The 18,374-nt window shown below is 39.6% G+C and overlaps 1 protein-coding gene across 3 annotated transcripts in view; it reads left to right on the top strand.

Annotated features, from left to right (window-relative positions):
• Positions 1-18,374, top strand: part of LOC150005966 (putative G protein-coupled receptor 75) — a 147,274-nt gene that overhangs the window by 89,562 nt on the left and 39,338 nt on the right. For all 3 annotated transcript variants that reach the window (XM_090281289.1, XM_090281288.1, XM_090281287.1), the window contains one exon: positions 16,972-17,084. In XM_090281289.1, the coding sequence (XP_090137415.1) occupies positions 16,972-17,084 (113 nt within the window). The remainder of the gene's footprint in view (positions 1-16,971; positions 17,085-18,374) is intronic.

Raw genomic sequence — 18,374 nt, 5'->3', positions numbered from 1 at the left:
TGTGATAATTCATCTGGAAACATGAGTTTGTGCTCAATCAGCTATTTTCAGATTTTATTTTATTTTTATATTGAGGACATTTCTTTGTAACATCTATGTGAAAGATTGGGGACTGAACCTGAAACATAGGCATGTGTGTGCCCTGACCAGGAATCAAACCCTGTGACCTTTTGGTTTGCTGGATGACGCTTCAACCAACTGAGCCACACTGGCCAGGGCTATTTTCAGATTGTAAATGGTAGGGAGCTAAAGCCACATTCCTGACTGGCTAGTTTTCCTTTTGACTCAGGGTTTTGGGGTGTGAGGTTAGTTAGCTGTTATCTTTCACCGGTCAATGGGCATAGGCAGCTGTGGGCTTTGCAGTGCAGCTTCCCTTCTGTAGTAGCAGCGATCAACTACTCTTGCAAATATAGCTTCTTTGTCTGACTCTTTGTTAGACCCTGCTCTTCTGACTAAAACTGGGTCCAGAGAATTTCTGTCAGCCCATCAATCTATCCTTTGTTGAGAACTTAAGTTTTGCATCTCAGACAGGGCCTCTCATCTTTGAGAAGTTTAGGTTGCCAGCTCTTCCTGAGACGTCCAGCTGAGACATCTTCTCACCCCTTCCTCCCTCAAGTACCCAGGATTCACCTCCATTCTTTTAGGAAGTCCTTTTACCTATTTTTGATTTGTAGTTTTAGCTGGATCCTAGTTTTGCTAATAATGGAGAGTATGATTTTATATCTTTGCTGATTTTGGATGAATTGCTTTTGGATGTTTCCTAAGAAGAGTATGGGGGAATGCTTACTTTATGCCACAATATTAAAATTGGAAGTCCATAGTAATTTTTAAAATAAATTCTTGATCTCAGTATTTTGCAGTAATTTAATATTTTAGTATATGGTAGAAATAGACCTAGATGAGCTCCTCCTCACCACCACCCTGCCCGTACAGTGTAATCCTTGTTCTTGTTAGGTATCATAGAGCAGTGCAACTCAAAATGTCAGCGTATTGATATAAGGGTCTTGAGCCAGAATATAAATCAGTGTACTGCTTCCTTCATCAAAGAAGTCATGTTTCAAGAAAAATGTCAGCTGGACTAAACAGTGTGCTCAGGGACATAATTGATTAACATTCTGTTCAAAACTTCTTACCTCATTGAGGACTGGTAACAGTTTGCAGATTGACAGCCAGCCTATGAACACTGCAGTACAATTGTGTGTGGCTTTCAAACTGGACCATTGCATAGTTAATTCAATTCTCTCTTCATTCTTCATAATAATTATTGCTGTTGGCCAATTATGTGATCATCACTGGTTAGTATGGCTGAAATAGAATTGTTGTTCTTATTTAAATAGGAGTTCTTGGGATGAAGGATAGTTTGCCCTGTACTTTTTCCCTGATAGGGATTTCTCAGTGTAATAATTTATTTCTGTAAGCCAAACTATGGGGGTCATATTTACAGAGGTGGCTCCTATTAACAGACTACTTTTATGTGAATGCTTCAAAAATGGGAGTTGGGTAATTACAGAAAGTGGTAGAATTCAGTGTTGTAGTTCTAGTAGTTGTAAGTTTAAGGCTGTGCTACCTAGATCAAATATTTCTCTTGACTCTGTTGTTGGGGAGACATGGAAAAATAATCAATAAATAATAAGACATTGGTTAGCTTTTTGTATTTCAAGGCTTTCATGTGCTTGAAGGTTATGTTTTTATGGATATGGTTTCTGATGTCTAATTGGCCATTAGACTTTCTCTGTCAGAAACCATGAGTCATGCCATGTTGTTTGTGGCAACATGTAGAATAGGATTGGGGTATTTACCACACCTTTTTTGTTACATTCCTATCACAGTGAATTTTGCACATGAGGTTATGGTTTTCCCTATCAGTATATGTCTTTAAGCCTAAGATTGTTAGTCATTGGACAGTCATGAGGTACTGTACTTTATAAGAAATAAATGTAACTTTATTACAATCTTAGAAAAAAATTAAATATCTGTAAAATACTGTATTTTAGATTAGGGATCATGGTGAAATTCATTACAGGGATCTATCTGCATATAGTGAACAGTTTGAAATTACATATATATCCTTGATGGAAAAGCTCTACTTTATAACCATTTTGATTATAAACTTTAATTTTGAAATGAATAACTGTGGGCAGTTCTACATACCCAGTGACATTCTTTAAGTAATTCTACATCCTTGCTGGTCACATTGCCAAAGAAAAGGGCTGTAACTGATGTATTCTCTCAGTAGAGTTAATAGAGTACTTTAATAGTTTTACTGTCTCAGGCATAGGTCAAACCTTAGAAAAAGATAAACTCTGAAGTCACATAGAATAAATCAGCAACACTATAAAAAAATTATCCATTTTTTTGCAGTCTGGTTTCTTTCCTAGTGCCACCAGATGTCAGTATAACCACAGCACCAGAGAAGTATTGCTATAGGTAAATGGCTTATGAACATTTTTTTTTGCCTCATGAAAGAGGGAAAAAAGTTTTATACAAATTAGGTACACGGTGAATAAATTATTTTATTGTTAAATTGTATAGAAAAACGAAAAGCATAAGGGAAAACAGAGTAAATGTAGAACTTAGAAAAGCGTAGAAATAAACATTCATATATAAATCAAATGTACTAATCGAATAGGTAGGTGATCTCTGACATGCACCAAAATCAGCAACTGGCTGCTACAACTAGAGCTGTTGAACATCCTGTAGTTAAACTGCCCACTGCTGCCTCACTAACTAATGTCTGTCAGTAGAATTACTGTTAAAATCTGAGGCTCAAAATTAGTATATTTCTAGCTTATTAGATGTAAAACGCAACTCACTGCGACTTGGCGTTTGGTACAGAACTTATCTACAGTGGTTCCCTAGAACACATAGTCACAGTAGGCATTTTTCTAAAAGAACATTCGGTAGGATATATTTTTAAAAGTCTGTTTTTAAAAATTTATTTTTTAGTGACTGTGCCATTAAATAATAACCATTGTTTACTATTCCTAGTTCGATTCCTCACTAAAATTCCTCACTTACATGTATGTATAGGTCTGCCGTTTTTGTCCCAGATGAGAAACCTACATTGAGCCCATGCCCTTATGAAGTCTTCATGTGGAGCGTGTGACTACTCGGCGTGTTACATGCCTCAACCGAGTTAGATTTTGGGTAGAAGTTTTGCGTGGGTTAAAGGCTGTTCCTAGTTTTTTTAAATTTCTTAAAAAAAATATTTTGTTACGATATGTTTTCCCAGATTAATTCTTTTTGCTTTTTTTCCCACTCTAATTTAGGGAATGGAAAAACTTGCTTCTTCAGAAATACAGAATGTCCCCCTAGAAATTATTGCATGATGTTCTTGTCATTCTGCTCTCTTAGATTTTTGCTCTTATAGGTTACATCATATTAATGACCTGGGGTGAGAAGGGCAGTGCACCTACCCGCGACGCTTTTGATTTTTCTTTGCTATTGTCTTAGCTGGAGTCTTATAGACAATACCTGTTTGGATTGAAGAGAGGAATGCCTTTCTCCCATCTCTCTGTGTGTCTAACGACACTTTAAGATCTACCTTCCAAAGTGGAGTATTTTATTTCATCCTTATTCTTTATCCTTGGGCTCTGGTCTTTGCTGAATGCCAGTGTAATACCAGATCCTATGATTCTGCTTTCTTTCTCTCTCTGGGAATACACAGCACTTTTCTTGGTTCTAGAATCGCTCATTTCCTTTATTTCCTTGGACACTTACCCCAAGCCATAGGAGCTATAACTAATGGTCTGGCTCCCAGTCCCCGCTGCCAGGCATGGAGCTTGGAAGTAGATAAGCCTAGGATTCTAGGTTAAGTTCCAATTTAGTTAAATTTTAATCACCCTGGCTGGTTTGGCTCAGTGGATTGAGCGTCGGCCTGCGAGCTAAGTGTCGCTGGTTCGATCTTCCAGTCAGGGCACATCAGAGAAGGAAAACTCTGACTCCAAAAAACCTCCGCTGCCTTGCGGCATACCTCTTCAGGGGAAAGGCTAAGGGAGTAAACCCCGACAGAAAATCCGGAGCCGGAGTCCCTAAGGCGGTTTGACGTTGTAGTCAACACCGGCAACTCCTGCGGCGCACCTGAAGCCAAGCTGTATTGACTCCGTCTTTCCCTTGGACACTTCAGCTGCGAAGAGAGGGGGGGTCTGCTGCATGGGCAACAGCTGGCCCTCCATATCACCCTGCCCAGGCTCTGTAGCTTCAGCTTCACTGGAGAGGACACTCCAGCGTCATCACAAGATGTCGATTCAACACGGGAGGAGACAGATACCGTGTCACTCCCGAGTCGGACTGCACAGCCATTCTCGGCGGTGCAGATAGACTCTTAAGAAGCTACACCATCGTCTCTTGAGACGGACGGCTGCCGACGACGACGAGTTAAATTTTAAGCTCTAGACCAGAGCTGTCCAATAGAACCTGGAAATGTCCTGCATCTACACTGTCCACTATGATAGTCACTAGTCATGTTTGGCTCTTTAGTACTTCAAATATGGCTAGTTTGATTGAGGTGCTAACATTTTAATTTTAGCTAGTGACTTCTCTGTTGGTGAGTGCAGCTCTTCATACATCTTTAGTTGTGCAGTTATCCTCTTCTACCTTTGAGACAGGTGTCTCCTGTGCCCTAGCGTGCAGTACTAGGTGAGTCCCACAAAGACAGACTAGAGAGCAAAACACCACCAGCTTAGCCAATCAGTTTTGCTTATCAGTGGCATGGGTAGAAGTTGCTGCTGGATTTGCATCTGTAACTGATTATGTGATCACAGGCTTCTGTGCTTGATTCCTGCTTTCAAGGGCTTCCTACCTAAGTGGGGGTAATAGAATAATTGGAATTCAAGGCAAACTATAGGTGCTATAAGAGGCACAACGTATTATGAAGGTTAATCTGTTCTAATTACTATTATTTTTTCTGTGTAGATTTCATCTACTTGTCACTTCTCCCTGTCCCTCACTTATCACGGGTATTACGTTATAGACCCCCCCACCCCCCACGATAGGTGAAAATCCGCGAAGTAGGAACCTTACATTTATTTTAGTATTTATATATATTTTAAGGCTTTATAAACCCTTCCCACACACTTATTAACCGTTCTCAGTCCTTTATTAACCTTTACCACTCTCTTATTAACCTTTTCCACACTTTTTTAAATTTAAAAAAATTTTTTCTTTTCTTTTTTTAAATATGTTTTATTGATTATGCTGTTACAGTTGTCCCAGTTTCTTTTCCCTTTGCTCCCCTCCGCCCAGTGACCCCCCCTCCTTCCAGTTGTCCCCCCCTTAGTCCATGCCCATTGGTTGTGCGTATAGTTCTTCTCTACATCTTCCTGTCTACTCCACTCCCTCCTACATGCTTCTTAATTCCTGCATCATCTCCCTCCCTGTTCCTCCTTCCCCATCCCAGCTGACCTCCCTCGAGTATGTTCCCCATACTTATAATTCTTTTTCCACTCTCGTTGCCTACTTAATTTGCCTTTGTTTCAATTCCCTAGCTTCTGGTGTTGGTTGTTGTGATACAGTTTTCATTTTAACGTTCATAGTTTTGATCTTCTTCTAAAGTCCCTTTAACATCTCATATAACAGTGGTTTGGATCTAATGAACTCCTTCAGTTTTACTTTGTCCTGGAAGCACTTTCTCTGCCCTTCTATTCTGAAGGACAGCTTCACTGCATAGAGTAATTGTGGCTGTAGGTTTTTTATTTTCATTACTTTGAATATTTCTTGCTAGTCCCTTCTTACCTGCAGGATCTCCTTTGAGAAATCAGCTGATAGTCTAATTAGGACCCCTTTGTACATAATTCTTTTCTTCTCTCTTGCTGTTTTTAAGAGTCTCTCTTTATCTTTAATTTTTCACATTTTGATTATAATGTGTCTTGGTGTGGTTCTCCCTGGGTCCAGTTTTTCTGGAAAACTCTGTGCTTCCTGGACCTGTAAGTCTATTTCCTTCCCCAAGTTAGGGAAGTTCTGCTTTATTATTTTTTCACATAATTTTTCAATTTCTAGTTCTTCTTTACCTTCTGGCAACCCTGTAATTCGGATGTTCATTTGCTTATAGCTGTCCCAGAGGTTTCTGAACCTCTCCTTGTAGTCCTCACTTTTTGTTTCCTCTTTCTGCACTGGTTGACTGTTTGTTCCTTCCCTATGTTTCAATTTGTTGATTTGATTTCTGGTTTTCTTTTCCTCACCACTTGTCTCATATGTGTTTTCGTTCATTACAACATGACTAGCCTTCATTCCTTCCCCGTCTTGTTCAATATCTTTTGTTAATTCTGTAAGCTGCCTTATGACTATAGCTCTGAACTGAGCCTCAGAAAGATTATCTATTTGTTCATCGGTTAATTCACATATTTGCTTTTTGGTCAGCTGCGTGATTGGTATTTCAATCATGATTCCTGCCATCCCTACTGTTTTCGTTTATTTTTCCTTCGTGGGCAGGGCTGTCTCACCTCCTCTGCTATCGGGGCAGAGCCCTGTGCACTTTTCACTACCGGGCAAACCTTCTCACCACACTGTGGTGCTTTGTGTGGGGGCGGGGGTCCAAGGTGGATTCCTGCTGTTCACTCTCTGCTGAGAGAGCGGGACCCTCCTCCTCCGTCCCCATGCCCTCTGGGCCTCACAGTCTGAAGCAATGGGGGTCTGCCTTTCCTGGTGTTGGAATCGCAAGCTGATGGGTTCATTCTGCAGCCAGGGGTGGTCCCCAACTGCTTTTTTCCTCCCCTTAAATACGGGTGTCTGTGTTACCATGGTCCGTAACTGCAGCCACCAGCACCAGCTTGAGCTCTCCACCCCGGCTTTGCCCCTTCTACCCGTCCGGACGAGCACCACTTGTTTATAACTTCATATGTTGGACTTCCATGTAGCTTTATTTTCTGGGACTTCTGGTTATTTCTGGTTTTGCGGTAGTAGTAGTAGTAGTTGTGGAGGGAGACAGAGCATGTCAGTCTAAGCCTCCATCTTGGCCGGAAGTCCTCCACACTTTTATAAACACTACTTATGTTCTTAAACATATTCTACACTCTTAAACCTACGTAACTTTAACAACATACGTATATAGTACCGCAAAATCATGCGATATAGTGAAAAATCTGTGATATTTAATTAAATATAATATTTTTAAAAATCCTGCGATACAGTTAGGCCACAATAAATGAACCGCAATATAGACAGGGACTACTGTACAAAAATGTGACCTTAAAATGATATGTTGAGAAAGTAGGATGTTGTTCAGTTAGGTTTTTATTCTGATACTTTTTAAAAATTCACATTTAAACACTTTGAAGATTTCAGAAACTCACTGTTTTGGCATTCCTATTTGAAATTCTCTTCAGAATTGGTGGTAACCTTTTTTTTTATTTTATTTTTTCAGTACTTCATGGACAACTTGAAAGGTATAGAGAAAAATGTAATAAATTACTATGTACCTAACACTCAAGGCCAATCTTATTTCAGTTATAGTTCTACCCACTGTCTCCACTGGTTATGTTGAAGGAAAACCCCATTCATCATATGTAAATATTTAAAACATAAATATTTGTGTACGTATCTCCAATGGATAAAGATGTTTAAGATTTTTCCTTTATCCTCACCTGAGGACATTTTTTTCATTGCTTTTAGAGAGAGAGGAAGGGGGAGAGAAACATCAATGCCAGAAAGAAGCATGAGTTGCTTCCTGGATGTGCCTGGACTGGGGATCAAACCCGCAACCTAGTTATATGCCCTGAATCGAACCCACAACTCTTTCGTCATGGGGCAATGCTCCAACCAACTGAGCCACACTGGCCAGGGCAAGATTTAAAAAATAAAAAAAAGACACCAGGTGCTTTTTCAAAAGAACTAATCAGCTTTCCACACTTTCACAGTCTTTAGATGGGTTTATACCCCTTAGTTAGACTGACAGGCTTCTATAGTCCAGCACCTCCCCCAGTGCCCCCCAACAATCTGGTATCAGAGTGGAGAAGAGAGGAGTGTTAATCCCAAGTGCTGTGGTTCCCTGCAGCATGAAGCTACAGCTTCCTGGTGAAGCAAGCAGGCTTATGCTCCTCAGTTTATTAAACTTAATGTCTAATTCCCTTTTGCTCCCCCTTTTTCTCCTTTCTCCTTAATAATTAGCTAAATACTGACAGTAACAAAACCACTGTGGTTTGCTGATTTTCTGGGATCTGTAAGTCAATATGGCTTTTGTTTTTTGTTTTTAAAATCAAATTTTGGAAAATTCCAGCCATTATTTCTTCAAATATATTTTTTTCTGTCCTAATCCTACTTTTCTCCTTCTGGAATTTGGATTACATGTATGTTGGACTGTTTGATGTTGTCTCTAAGGTCTGAACAGTTGATATTTTCCTTCAGACTGTTTTCCTCTCAGTTCTTTAAATAGGATGATTTACATAGGTGTTATTAAGTTCACAGACTCTTCTAACATCCCTAGTTTTCTTGTAAGCCCATCATTTCAGTTTTTCAATTCTAGAATTTTCATTTGGTTCTTAAAAAAAAAAACATCGACTTCCGGCCAAGATGGAGGCTTAGACGGACACGCTAGGTCTCCCTCTACAACCAGAGAGGAATACAACTACTTCAAAACAAAGGATAACTAGAAATTCCAGAAAATAAAGCTACACGGAAGCCCAACATATGAAGTTATAAACCAGCGGTGCCATTTGGGCAGGTAAGAGTTAAAGAAGGCAAAGCTGTTTGCGGAGCGGCGGGCGGGGCGGCGAAAAAGCCCGGAGGCAATCAAGCCCCTGGCGTGACTCCAATCAAGCCCCTGGCGTTCGCGACTCCTGCGCTGGGGAAAGCAGCCGCAGCATCGCCTTGAACAGTGAGGCCCAGGGGGGCGGGAGGACGGATCCCGGTCTCCTAGCTGAATAACTGTGTGAATCCATCTTGGACCCCCGCCCCCACAGAAAGCACCACAGGGCTGCGAAATAGGTCGCGGACAGGCAGGCGCCGGCAGGTCGCTGATTTGTGACGCTTACACAGGCACCGCCCCCGACAGCCGGCCCAGGAAAACAAAACGCATCTGTCAAAATGTGGCAGACAAATATAGAGATCCCGGTGGTGCAGCTCACCAGGCAGCAGATAGAGAACCTGACAGATGAACAGATAAGAAACCTGTCAGAGGCTCAGTTCTGGGCCATTGTTATCAGGTGGCTTACAGAATTCACAAAAGAGCAGGAAAAAGATATGAAAGAAGCGAAAAACTTTCATAACGAAAGGAACAAAACCACATACGAGACAGATGGTGAGGAATCCAGAGTTCATTTCAACAAACTGGAATATGGAGAAGGAACAAGCAGTCAACCAATGCAGAGAGAGGAAATGGGAAGCAACAATGAGAGGATCAGAAACCTCTGGGACAGCTATAAAAGGCCCAACATAAGAATCATTGGTTTGCCAGAGAATGAGGAAGATGAACTAGAACTTGAAAAATTGAGTGAAAATATAATAAAGGAGAACTTCCCAGACTTGGGGAAGGGAATAGACTTGCAGGTCCAGGAAGCAAGGAGAGTTCCCAAGAGACTGGACCCAGGGAGAACCACTCCAAGACACATTATAATCAAAATGTCAAAAATTAAAGATAAAGAGAGAATCTTAAAAGCAGCAAGAGAGAAGAAAAGAATTATGTACAAAGGGGTCCCAATTAGACTATCAGCTGACTTCTCAAGGGAAACCCTACAAGCAAGAAGGGACTGGCAAGAAATATTCAAAGTAATGAAAATCCAAAACCTACAACCACGAATACTCTATCCAGCGAAATTGTCATTCAGAATAGAAGGACAGAGAAAGTGTTTCCAGGACAAAATAAAACTGAAAGAGTTCATTAGATCCAAACCACTGTTATATGAGAAGTTAAAGGGACTGGTTTAAAAAACAGAAGCTAGGGAGATGAAACAAAGGCAAATGAAACAGGCAACGAGAGTGGAAAAGGAACTGTGGGTAAGGGAAGCATATTGGGGGGAGGTCAACAGGGAGGGGGAGTGGGGAGAGGGAGGGAGATGATATAGGAATTGGGGATCATGGTAGGAGGGAATGGAATAGACGGAGAGAGGTTGGGAGGAACTGTATGCACAACTAATGGACATAATCTAAAAGGGGGGGACAACTGGAAGGAGGGGGCCACCGGGTGGAGGGGAGCAGAGGGAAGGGAAAGTGGCACAAATGTAATATTTTAATCAATAAAACACATTAAATCTGAAAAAAAAACAAAAAAACATCATTTCTCTGATGAGATTATCTGTTTACCTGCCTTTTACCATATATATTAGAATTAAAAAATTTGAGTATATTTTCCTTAAAATTTTAAAGCATATTTATAGCTGCATTAGTTAATCTGTTAAATCCAATGTATGGGCCATCTTGGGGTCAGTTTCTTTTAGCTATTTTCTGACTTATATACTGGATATTGTGGATAGAATATTATAGAGACTTGAATTCTGTTATGTTCATCTGAGAAAGGTTGATTTTTTTTTCTTAATAGGTAGATTATTTACTGGTTTATCACCTTGATATTGTTTAGGTTCAGTTTTATGCTTTGTCAAACTAGATCTGTAGAGAGCTTAAGGTGTTTCCCAAGCCTATTTAACTTGGTGGGACTCAACTCTCAACCTTTGCCTGCTTCTTGATCTCTTAGGCTTAGAAAAGATCTAGAATTGGCTTTAATCTCAGATGTGGCCCTTACTCCTAGGGCTTTGTCTTTTGGGGGTGTCTCAGCTGGATGCTTAGAGTGTCCATAAAGTCTTGTGGTTTCACTACTTTGACCTGGACAGTTTCATTTTGAACCCTTTAGCAGTTCTCTTGTAGGCTTCCACCTTGCATTCCACATGTGCAGCCCAGATCATAGCCAAGCATTTTTGGAGAACTTCCATACCAGAGCCCTCTCCTCTGCATAGTTCTGTTTTCTGTGGGGCCTTGCCCCACATATTTCAACTGCTTAAACTCTGGTCTCTGCCTCCTTAGCTCAGTGGACTGCTGCACTCTGCTCATACTATTTCCTCTGCTTGAAGTACTCTTTCCTCAACCTTACCCTTGCTCTGCTTAGACTTTAGCTCACTATACCATAATCAAGAAATATCCCCAGGCAGAGAGCTGAGGCGATCATAGGGCTCACCTTATATGTTTTCCTTCTCTCAGGAGTCAGTGTTCTGTCTGTTGTTTAATGCCAGAAAAAGTTGTCTCTATATATTTTGTCCACTCTTATGATAGTCTATGGTGGGGTGGCTAGTTTAGTACCAGTTATATTGTTATACCCAGCAGTGTAATTCCAAAGTCTATTCAGTCTGGAGAGGGAATGTATTTTTAAAAAGAAATAAATCTTATTTTCTTTTAGACATCTTTTTTCCATTCACCCAGTCAACGATTATTTATTGCCTGTCTTCTGTCTGTGATTGGCACTGGCTGTAGAAAGATTTCTTTTCTCAAGGAGTATGCTTCTTAGTAGGTTAGGTGACCAAAAAATAGGAAGTTAGAGATTTTTTTTTTGAATAAACTTTTATTGATGCATAACATCATTGTTATGGTATGGTTCCTCCTTCTCCCTCCAATGTGGTAACTTGTTACATAAGGACAAAGAAGGTTAATCCACCTTTTCCAAAGGAGAGGCTTTGGCAGTAGATGTAATCTCTTAATATACTTTGGTAAACTACTATTTCCCAATTATTAACCATTAAATTTGCATTGTTTTGAAATAATTAGCAAGAGCTATACAAATGTTATTTGCTCAGGTATGGTTTCACTAGAGATGCAGAATTGAGATATCTTAATGTACTTATGATATTAAAAGTGAAAAAAAGTTTTTGTCTCTGACTTCTATATTGTTTTTAATAATCAAAACAGGTTTTTTCAACTTTCACTTTTATAAGGTCAGCCTAACTCATGAAAAACAAACTTACCTTCACTCTGCTTCATATATCTCCTCTGACAGCCTGATAATCTTCAACTCAGGGTCTGGCTATAGAATAATTTTTGCCAGCAATCACTGATAATGATACATGAATTGAATATGAAACAAATTTTCTTCCTTTTCTGTCATGACCTCTATCCAAAATTAGATTGACTTTAGATTGATTATAGAAAAATAACAGCTTTAAAAACTGTCATTTTCCCTAGTAAAATGCCCTTCAATGTTAACTTAGAAATAAGATTTATTAAACTTCTATAGTGGTACTGTCTGAACCATAGTGCTTAAATTTCTGAAACCTCCCAGGGTAAGAGAATTCTTCATTAAGAACTTCTGACCATTCTTATGGGGGAAATAAGCTTTAGTATAAATTCAATATACAAAATTAATAGAATATCAATGGCATGTTACCATCTTTAATAATAATGAGTACACTTATTATTTATTTTATACTTTTAAGTGCTTTATTTTCCTATTGCATCTATATTAGCATTTTTCAAGTGTGGCCTTTCGTTTAAATGTTTAGTACCTTTCTGATTTTTGACTGAGAGTTGTTGATTTCTGCTTCCTACTACAGTAGAAGTTGTAGAATAACTGTATACTTGAAATAAAATAAAAAATCTCATTTGTTTTTTCTTTCCCATTACCATGCACATGAAATCAGACTTTCTACACATCCCTTCTCTCTGTCTTTTATAGATGCTGATATTTACCCAGACTTATAATTCTAAGAAGTCATTGTTAGAGCCTCATACCTACAGTATTCACAGTGTACCGTATTTACTTAACGGTGCATGTGTACTTATTTAAGTACCACGCAGGTCTCTTCTGGCATTATTTCTTTTTTCATTAACTCCTCCAGGGTTACTGCCACCTTCATAGCAGAAAGTTTTATGGTAGATAACATTCTGGTAGAAATGTGGTATAAAGGTTAGCACCGCTTGCTTGTTCTATTAAATTAATAGCATTATACTTATGTTCACTTTTACTAGGTGGGATTTAGAAACTGTTATACGTACGTGATATTAGACTACACATATCTTGTGCTAATGTTAAATTAGATATATATAAAAGGAAGTAGAATAATTTGGTGAGATTAGTAGAAGGATATCAATAGGCAAGCAAACTGTCCTTTGAAAGACTTACTTTACCAGCAGCTTGAGAGCCATTAGTTTTTTAAAAATGTATTTTGTTTTTTTAATTAAGTGTATTGCAGTGACTTTGGTTAGTAACATTACATAGTTCCAGGTATATAATTCAGTAATAATATATCATCTGAATATTACATTGTGAGCTCACCACCCAAAGTCTAGTCTCCCTCCATCACCATCAATTTTTGCCCCTTTACCCTCTTTATTTACCTCTTCTGGTAACCACCCTTCTATTGTCCTATCTGAATTTCTTTTATTTGTTTGTTGCTTTCTGTTTTACATCCTACATATGAGCGAAATAACATGTTTCTTATCCTTTTCCATTTTGTTTAGCATGATACTCTCAGGATCCATCCATGTTGTTACAAATGGCAGTATTTCATCCTTTCTTATGGCCGAGTGGTATTCCATTATGTATATGTACCACATCCTCTTTATCCAGTCATCCATTGAAAGATATTTGGGTTGTTTCTGTGTCTTGGCTACCATGCATAATGTTGCAGGGAACATCTGAGGTCTGTCCAGAAAATGAAAAATAGAGACATTTATTGAAGAAGGGTACAAGAAACATTGTACATAGGACAATGACGCCTCTTTCCCCTTCAAAGCAGGCACCTTGGGACCTGACACAGTCTCCCAATCGCCATCAGCTGCCCTGTCGTATTTTTTCTGAACCTCATCGACAGTCTGAAATCTCTTCCCTTTCAAAGGTGATTTTAGTTTTGGGAAAAGCCAGTAAGTCGCAGGGTGCCAAATCTGGGCTGTAGGGGGGCTGAGTCACCTAGGTGATTTTATGTTTTGCCAAAAAACTGCAATGAGATGGAATGCATGAGTGGGTGAGTTGTTGTGATAGAGCTGGCAGTCACCAGTTGCCCAGAGCTGTGGCCTGCTGAATCATCTGAATAGTTTCTGTGGAGGAATGTTAAGCTTAACACAAAGTTTGAAGCAGATTAGTTGCTCTACTCATGCAATCATTTTTAATGCGACGACCACACAGTACACATGCTCATTAACAGCATCTACCATCCCCACTGACTAGTACAGTGAAGTTGTCATTGTTCACACATGCGCATTCCAGTCCACTCTTCTTGGCTGCCAGGTTAATTGATGTAGTGCAAACTGTTCTCATTATATTAACAATGGGTGGACTTTTTCTGGACGGACCTTGTATGTCTTTATGAATAAATGTTTTCAAGTTTTTCGGGTAGATACCCTGAAGAAGGTCATACAGTAGCTCTATTCTTAATTTTTGGAGGAACCTTCTCCATACTGTTTTCCAAAGTGGGGGTCATTAATTTCAGTTACTATCATTAAGTAAAATGCATTTCTTTAGCAACACTATTTAGTTTATTTGGAATTGCCTTTTAGTTCAAATAAGCAAAGTTTTACCGTATTTTTTTCTCATTAAACTTTGTCTAATGGGTCTCAAAATTCTGTGAAAGATTTTTGGTCAAATTGTTTCCATTAAAAAGTACTGATTTTAATAACTTAAAAAACTGCCACACACACAGAAAACAGATGGTCCACAAAACTTTCTCCTTTCCTTCTGAAGGTTTCATGATGCATTATAATCATTAACCAGTATTTTACTATTAAACGTCAATGGCCAATTGAGACAAACAGTCCTGAGACCATTCTTCCACTACTGATTAAGACAGGGGTGGCAGGTGTTGGAGATAATACTCATTTAGCCTTCTCAGCTTTCTGAGCAGACTTGGTAACTGCCAGTTCCAGCTGTCTTCCTGTCCACTGTTTTTGATGACACCAATAGCAACTGTCTGTCTCATGTCACAAACAGCAAAGTGGCCCAGAGGAGGACAGTCAGAGAAGCTCTCAGCACACATGGACTTGCCAGGAACCATATCAATGATAATAGCATCACCACATTTCAAAAGCCTTGGGCCATCTTCCAGCTTTTTCCCAAAATGATGATCAGTCTTTTCCCTTATCTCAGCAAATTTGCAAGCAATATAAGCTGCGTGATAATCCAGAACAGGTGCATATTCAGCACTGATTTGGCCTGGGTGATTTAAGATAATCGCCTGACCCGTGAAGCCAGCTGTGGGTCAGTTTTGCTGTTATCAACCACATTGCTGCGATGAACATCTTTGACAGACATGTTCTTGACATTGAAGCCCACATTGTCTCCAGGAAGAACTTCACCCAAAGCCTGATGGTGCATTTCAACACACTTCAGTTGTAACGTTGACTGGAGCAAAGGTGACCACCATGCCAGGTTTGAGAACACCAGTCTCCACTTGACCCAAAGGGACAGTACCAGTACCACCAATTTTGTGAACATCCTGGAGAGGCAGATGCAGGGGCTTGTCAGTTGGACAAGTTGGTGGCCGGATGCAATCCAGAGCATCAGGCAGCGTGGTTCCACTGGTATTGCCATCTCTACAGGTGACGGTCCATCCCTTGAATCACAGCGTGTTAGTGCTTAGCTCCAGCATGCCATTGCCATTCCAACCAGAAATTGGCACAAATACTACTGTGTCAGGGTTGTAGCCAGTTTTCTTAATGTAGGTGTGTCAGGGGAAGGCACTGGTTGATGTACATGGCCATGGTTTAAGGTGGAGTCAGCCCTACTTCCGGACAGCGAGTTCTGGTCAACAACGATTCAGCATGTTATATAACCTCTTGGCTGTGAGCTGCCTTTGTTTGTGAAGTGTATAAAAACTGCTTCACTGTGTACACGAGTAGGAACAAAGGGAGTGTGTTTAGCAAGGACTCTCTGCTGCACCAATAAAGCATACAAAACCTTTCATCAGCTCCGCGGAAGTTTTTCTTCACCACTGGACCAGAGCCCTCCTCGCTGTTCGGGTGTCTCGGACCTGACAAGGCACTGACTTCTTTAACAACTTCCTGGTATCCCTTCTAACTAGGGTAGCTCAGTGGAATCCATTTTGTTAACATCAACAGTCATCTGTTTCACACCCAGTGTGTAAGCTGAAAGGGCATGCTTATGGGGCTGGCCATTCTTGGAGATTCCTGCTTCAAATTCACCAACACCAGCAGCAACAATTAGGATAGCATGGTCAGCCTGAGGTGGACCTGTAGTAATGTTTTTGATAAAGTCTCTGTCCTGGGGCATCCATGATGGTCACATAATACTTGCTGGTCTTGAATTTCCACAGGGAGATATCAGGAGTGATGCCACACTTATGTTCAGCTTTCAGTGTATCCAAGACCCAGGCATACTTGAAGGAGCCCTTCCCCATGTCAGCAGCCTCCTTCTCAAACTTTTCCCTGGTTCTTTTGTCGGTCCCACCACATTTGTAGATCAGATGGCCAGTAGTAGTAGACTTGCCGCAATCTATGTGTCTAATGACCACAATGTTGATGTGAGTCTTCTCCTTTCCCATTTTGGTTTCGATTTAGTGATTTTCATGAAACCTGCGTTCTGGTGGCAAATCTGTTGCAAAAAAGCTGTATTTTAATTTTAACAATGATTGCTGTATATGATGGCAAAAAATATCTAAGATGCAGAACTTGTAATATTTCTCTTTCAGTTGCCAGTGACTACTGTCATTTTTGATCAAATGATGATAGGAAACCTTTCAATCATTTTGAGACTGTTTCTTCTAATGTGTTTGCCCCATTCTCCTCTCACTTGCATTTTTAACAAAACAGAAACATTTTGTCTCCATTATCAGAGAGAATAAATGTTTGCATCTTGCTTTCGTTTCTTCTCTTTATCTTTTAAAACACAGTTATAAATAATCTGTATCTGCATAGAAAGGATGTATATATTAATGGAATTGGGGTAAGAAAATTGCGACGAATGTTTTGGCATTGCGTAGGGAGTATGTGTTTTCATTTGTTTATGGGAATAATCACAGCATTGTGAGTAGGTATTGAGACACACCACCAGAGTCCTACAAACATGCCTTTCTACTGACAATAATTTTTTTGACTGCTATGTTGCAGCTGTTGAAAATGGACGGATAGATGTGTTAAAGCTGTTGCTTCGCCATGGAGCAAATGTTAATGGGTCCCATTCTATGTGTGGATGGAATGCCTTGCACCAGGCTACTTTTCAGGTAACTTCAGAATTTATTATTTCATCTTCCTGTAAATTGTGTGTTTTACCCTTTTAAAATGACAGTTCTATACAGTTTTTGCTTCCTACTTGCCGGTGATTTATGATGGTCAGTACAGTGCAGAAAAGGCAGTCTAAATGCTAATGATCATTCTGAATAAGCCAACTGCTCTAGTAGTTTCAGCAGCTTTGGGACAGGGATTATCTAAGTTTTTCAAATGTTGATAGCATAGGTAAGAGACCATCTGAATACTTGGGATATAAACTGATAAGGAGCAATGGCTTATTTTAAGTATAGCAGTGTGTTTAGAAACTGTGATAACTCCTTAGTGCTTGGGCTAGGAAGCTAATTATACAGGATTTTATAAGGACTGTAGTTCCTATAGAACAGTACGATCTATTTGTTTAATGGGCTTGCTAAAGGTGTAGAGTAATCTGATCATTTAATATTGGGTTGGCCAAAAAGTCCGTTTAGTTTTTTCCATAAAATAAAAGACACAGTATTCATTTTCACCAATAACTTTATTGATTTGGATATTCTGAGTATGCCAGCTAGCTCCTGCTATTGGCTTCTAGTGGGTAGAGGCCGGGGGTGCTGCTAAACATCTTCCAATGCATAAGACACCCCCACAGCAAAGAATTATTTGGCCAAGATATCAGTAGTACCAAGAGACTTCTCAAACCACTTTTGATACATTCGATCAGCCACAGCACCTTCTCCATACACTGCATAAATCTTTTTTTTGCGTTTCAGTTGCGTTTTTACTTTCTTGAAATAATAAAGCATAATATGCTGAAAATGTTGCATATATTCTTCCATCTTCAATATTAAAATGGCTGCATAAAAATTCACCAATTTTGATAAGTTTTTAAAAAATACATGCTGCTATGACAGCTGTGACAATAATCTAACAAAATTGTTTTGAATGAAGTTAAAGACAACTAAGCACTACTAGAGCCAGTCTATGGAAAAATGTAATAGACTTTTCGGCCAACCCAATATTTCCTTCCCTTCCAACTTTTTTAAAAAGGTTATCCTTTAGTGAGGATAAAAAATCAAAACAAAACACAACAATAAGAAAAGAAAGAGATACCTTGTTCTAGCTGGTGTGACTCAGTGGATTGAGCATCAGCGTGCAAACCAAAGGGTTGCCAGTTTGATTTCCAGTCAGGGCACATGCCTGGGTTGTGGGTCAGGTACCCAGTTGGGGGCGCATAAGAGGCAATCACACATTGATGTTTCTCTCCCTCTCTTCCTTCCTATCTTCCCCTCTCTCTAAAAATAAATAAA

The sequence above is a fragment of the Furipterus horrens genome, unplaced genomic scaffold (assembly GCF_987537825.1).
Source record: "Furipterus horrens unplaced genomic scaffold, mFurHor1.1.pri manual_scaffold_6, whole genome shotgun sequence".
NCBI lineage: Eukaryota > Metazoa > Chordata > Mammalia > Chiroptera > Furipteridae > Furipterus > Furipterus horrens.
Note: the sequence above shows the minus strand (reverse complement) of the source record. Positions and strands in the feature narration are given on the sequence as shown.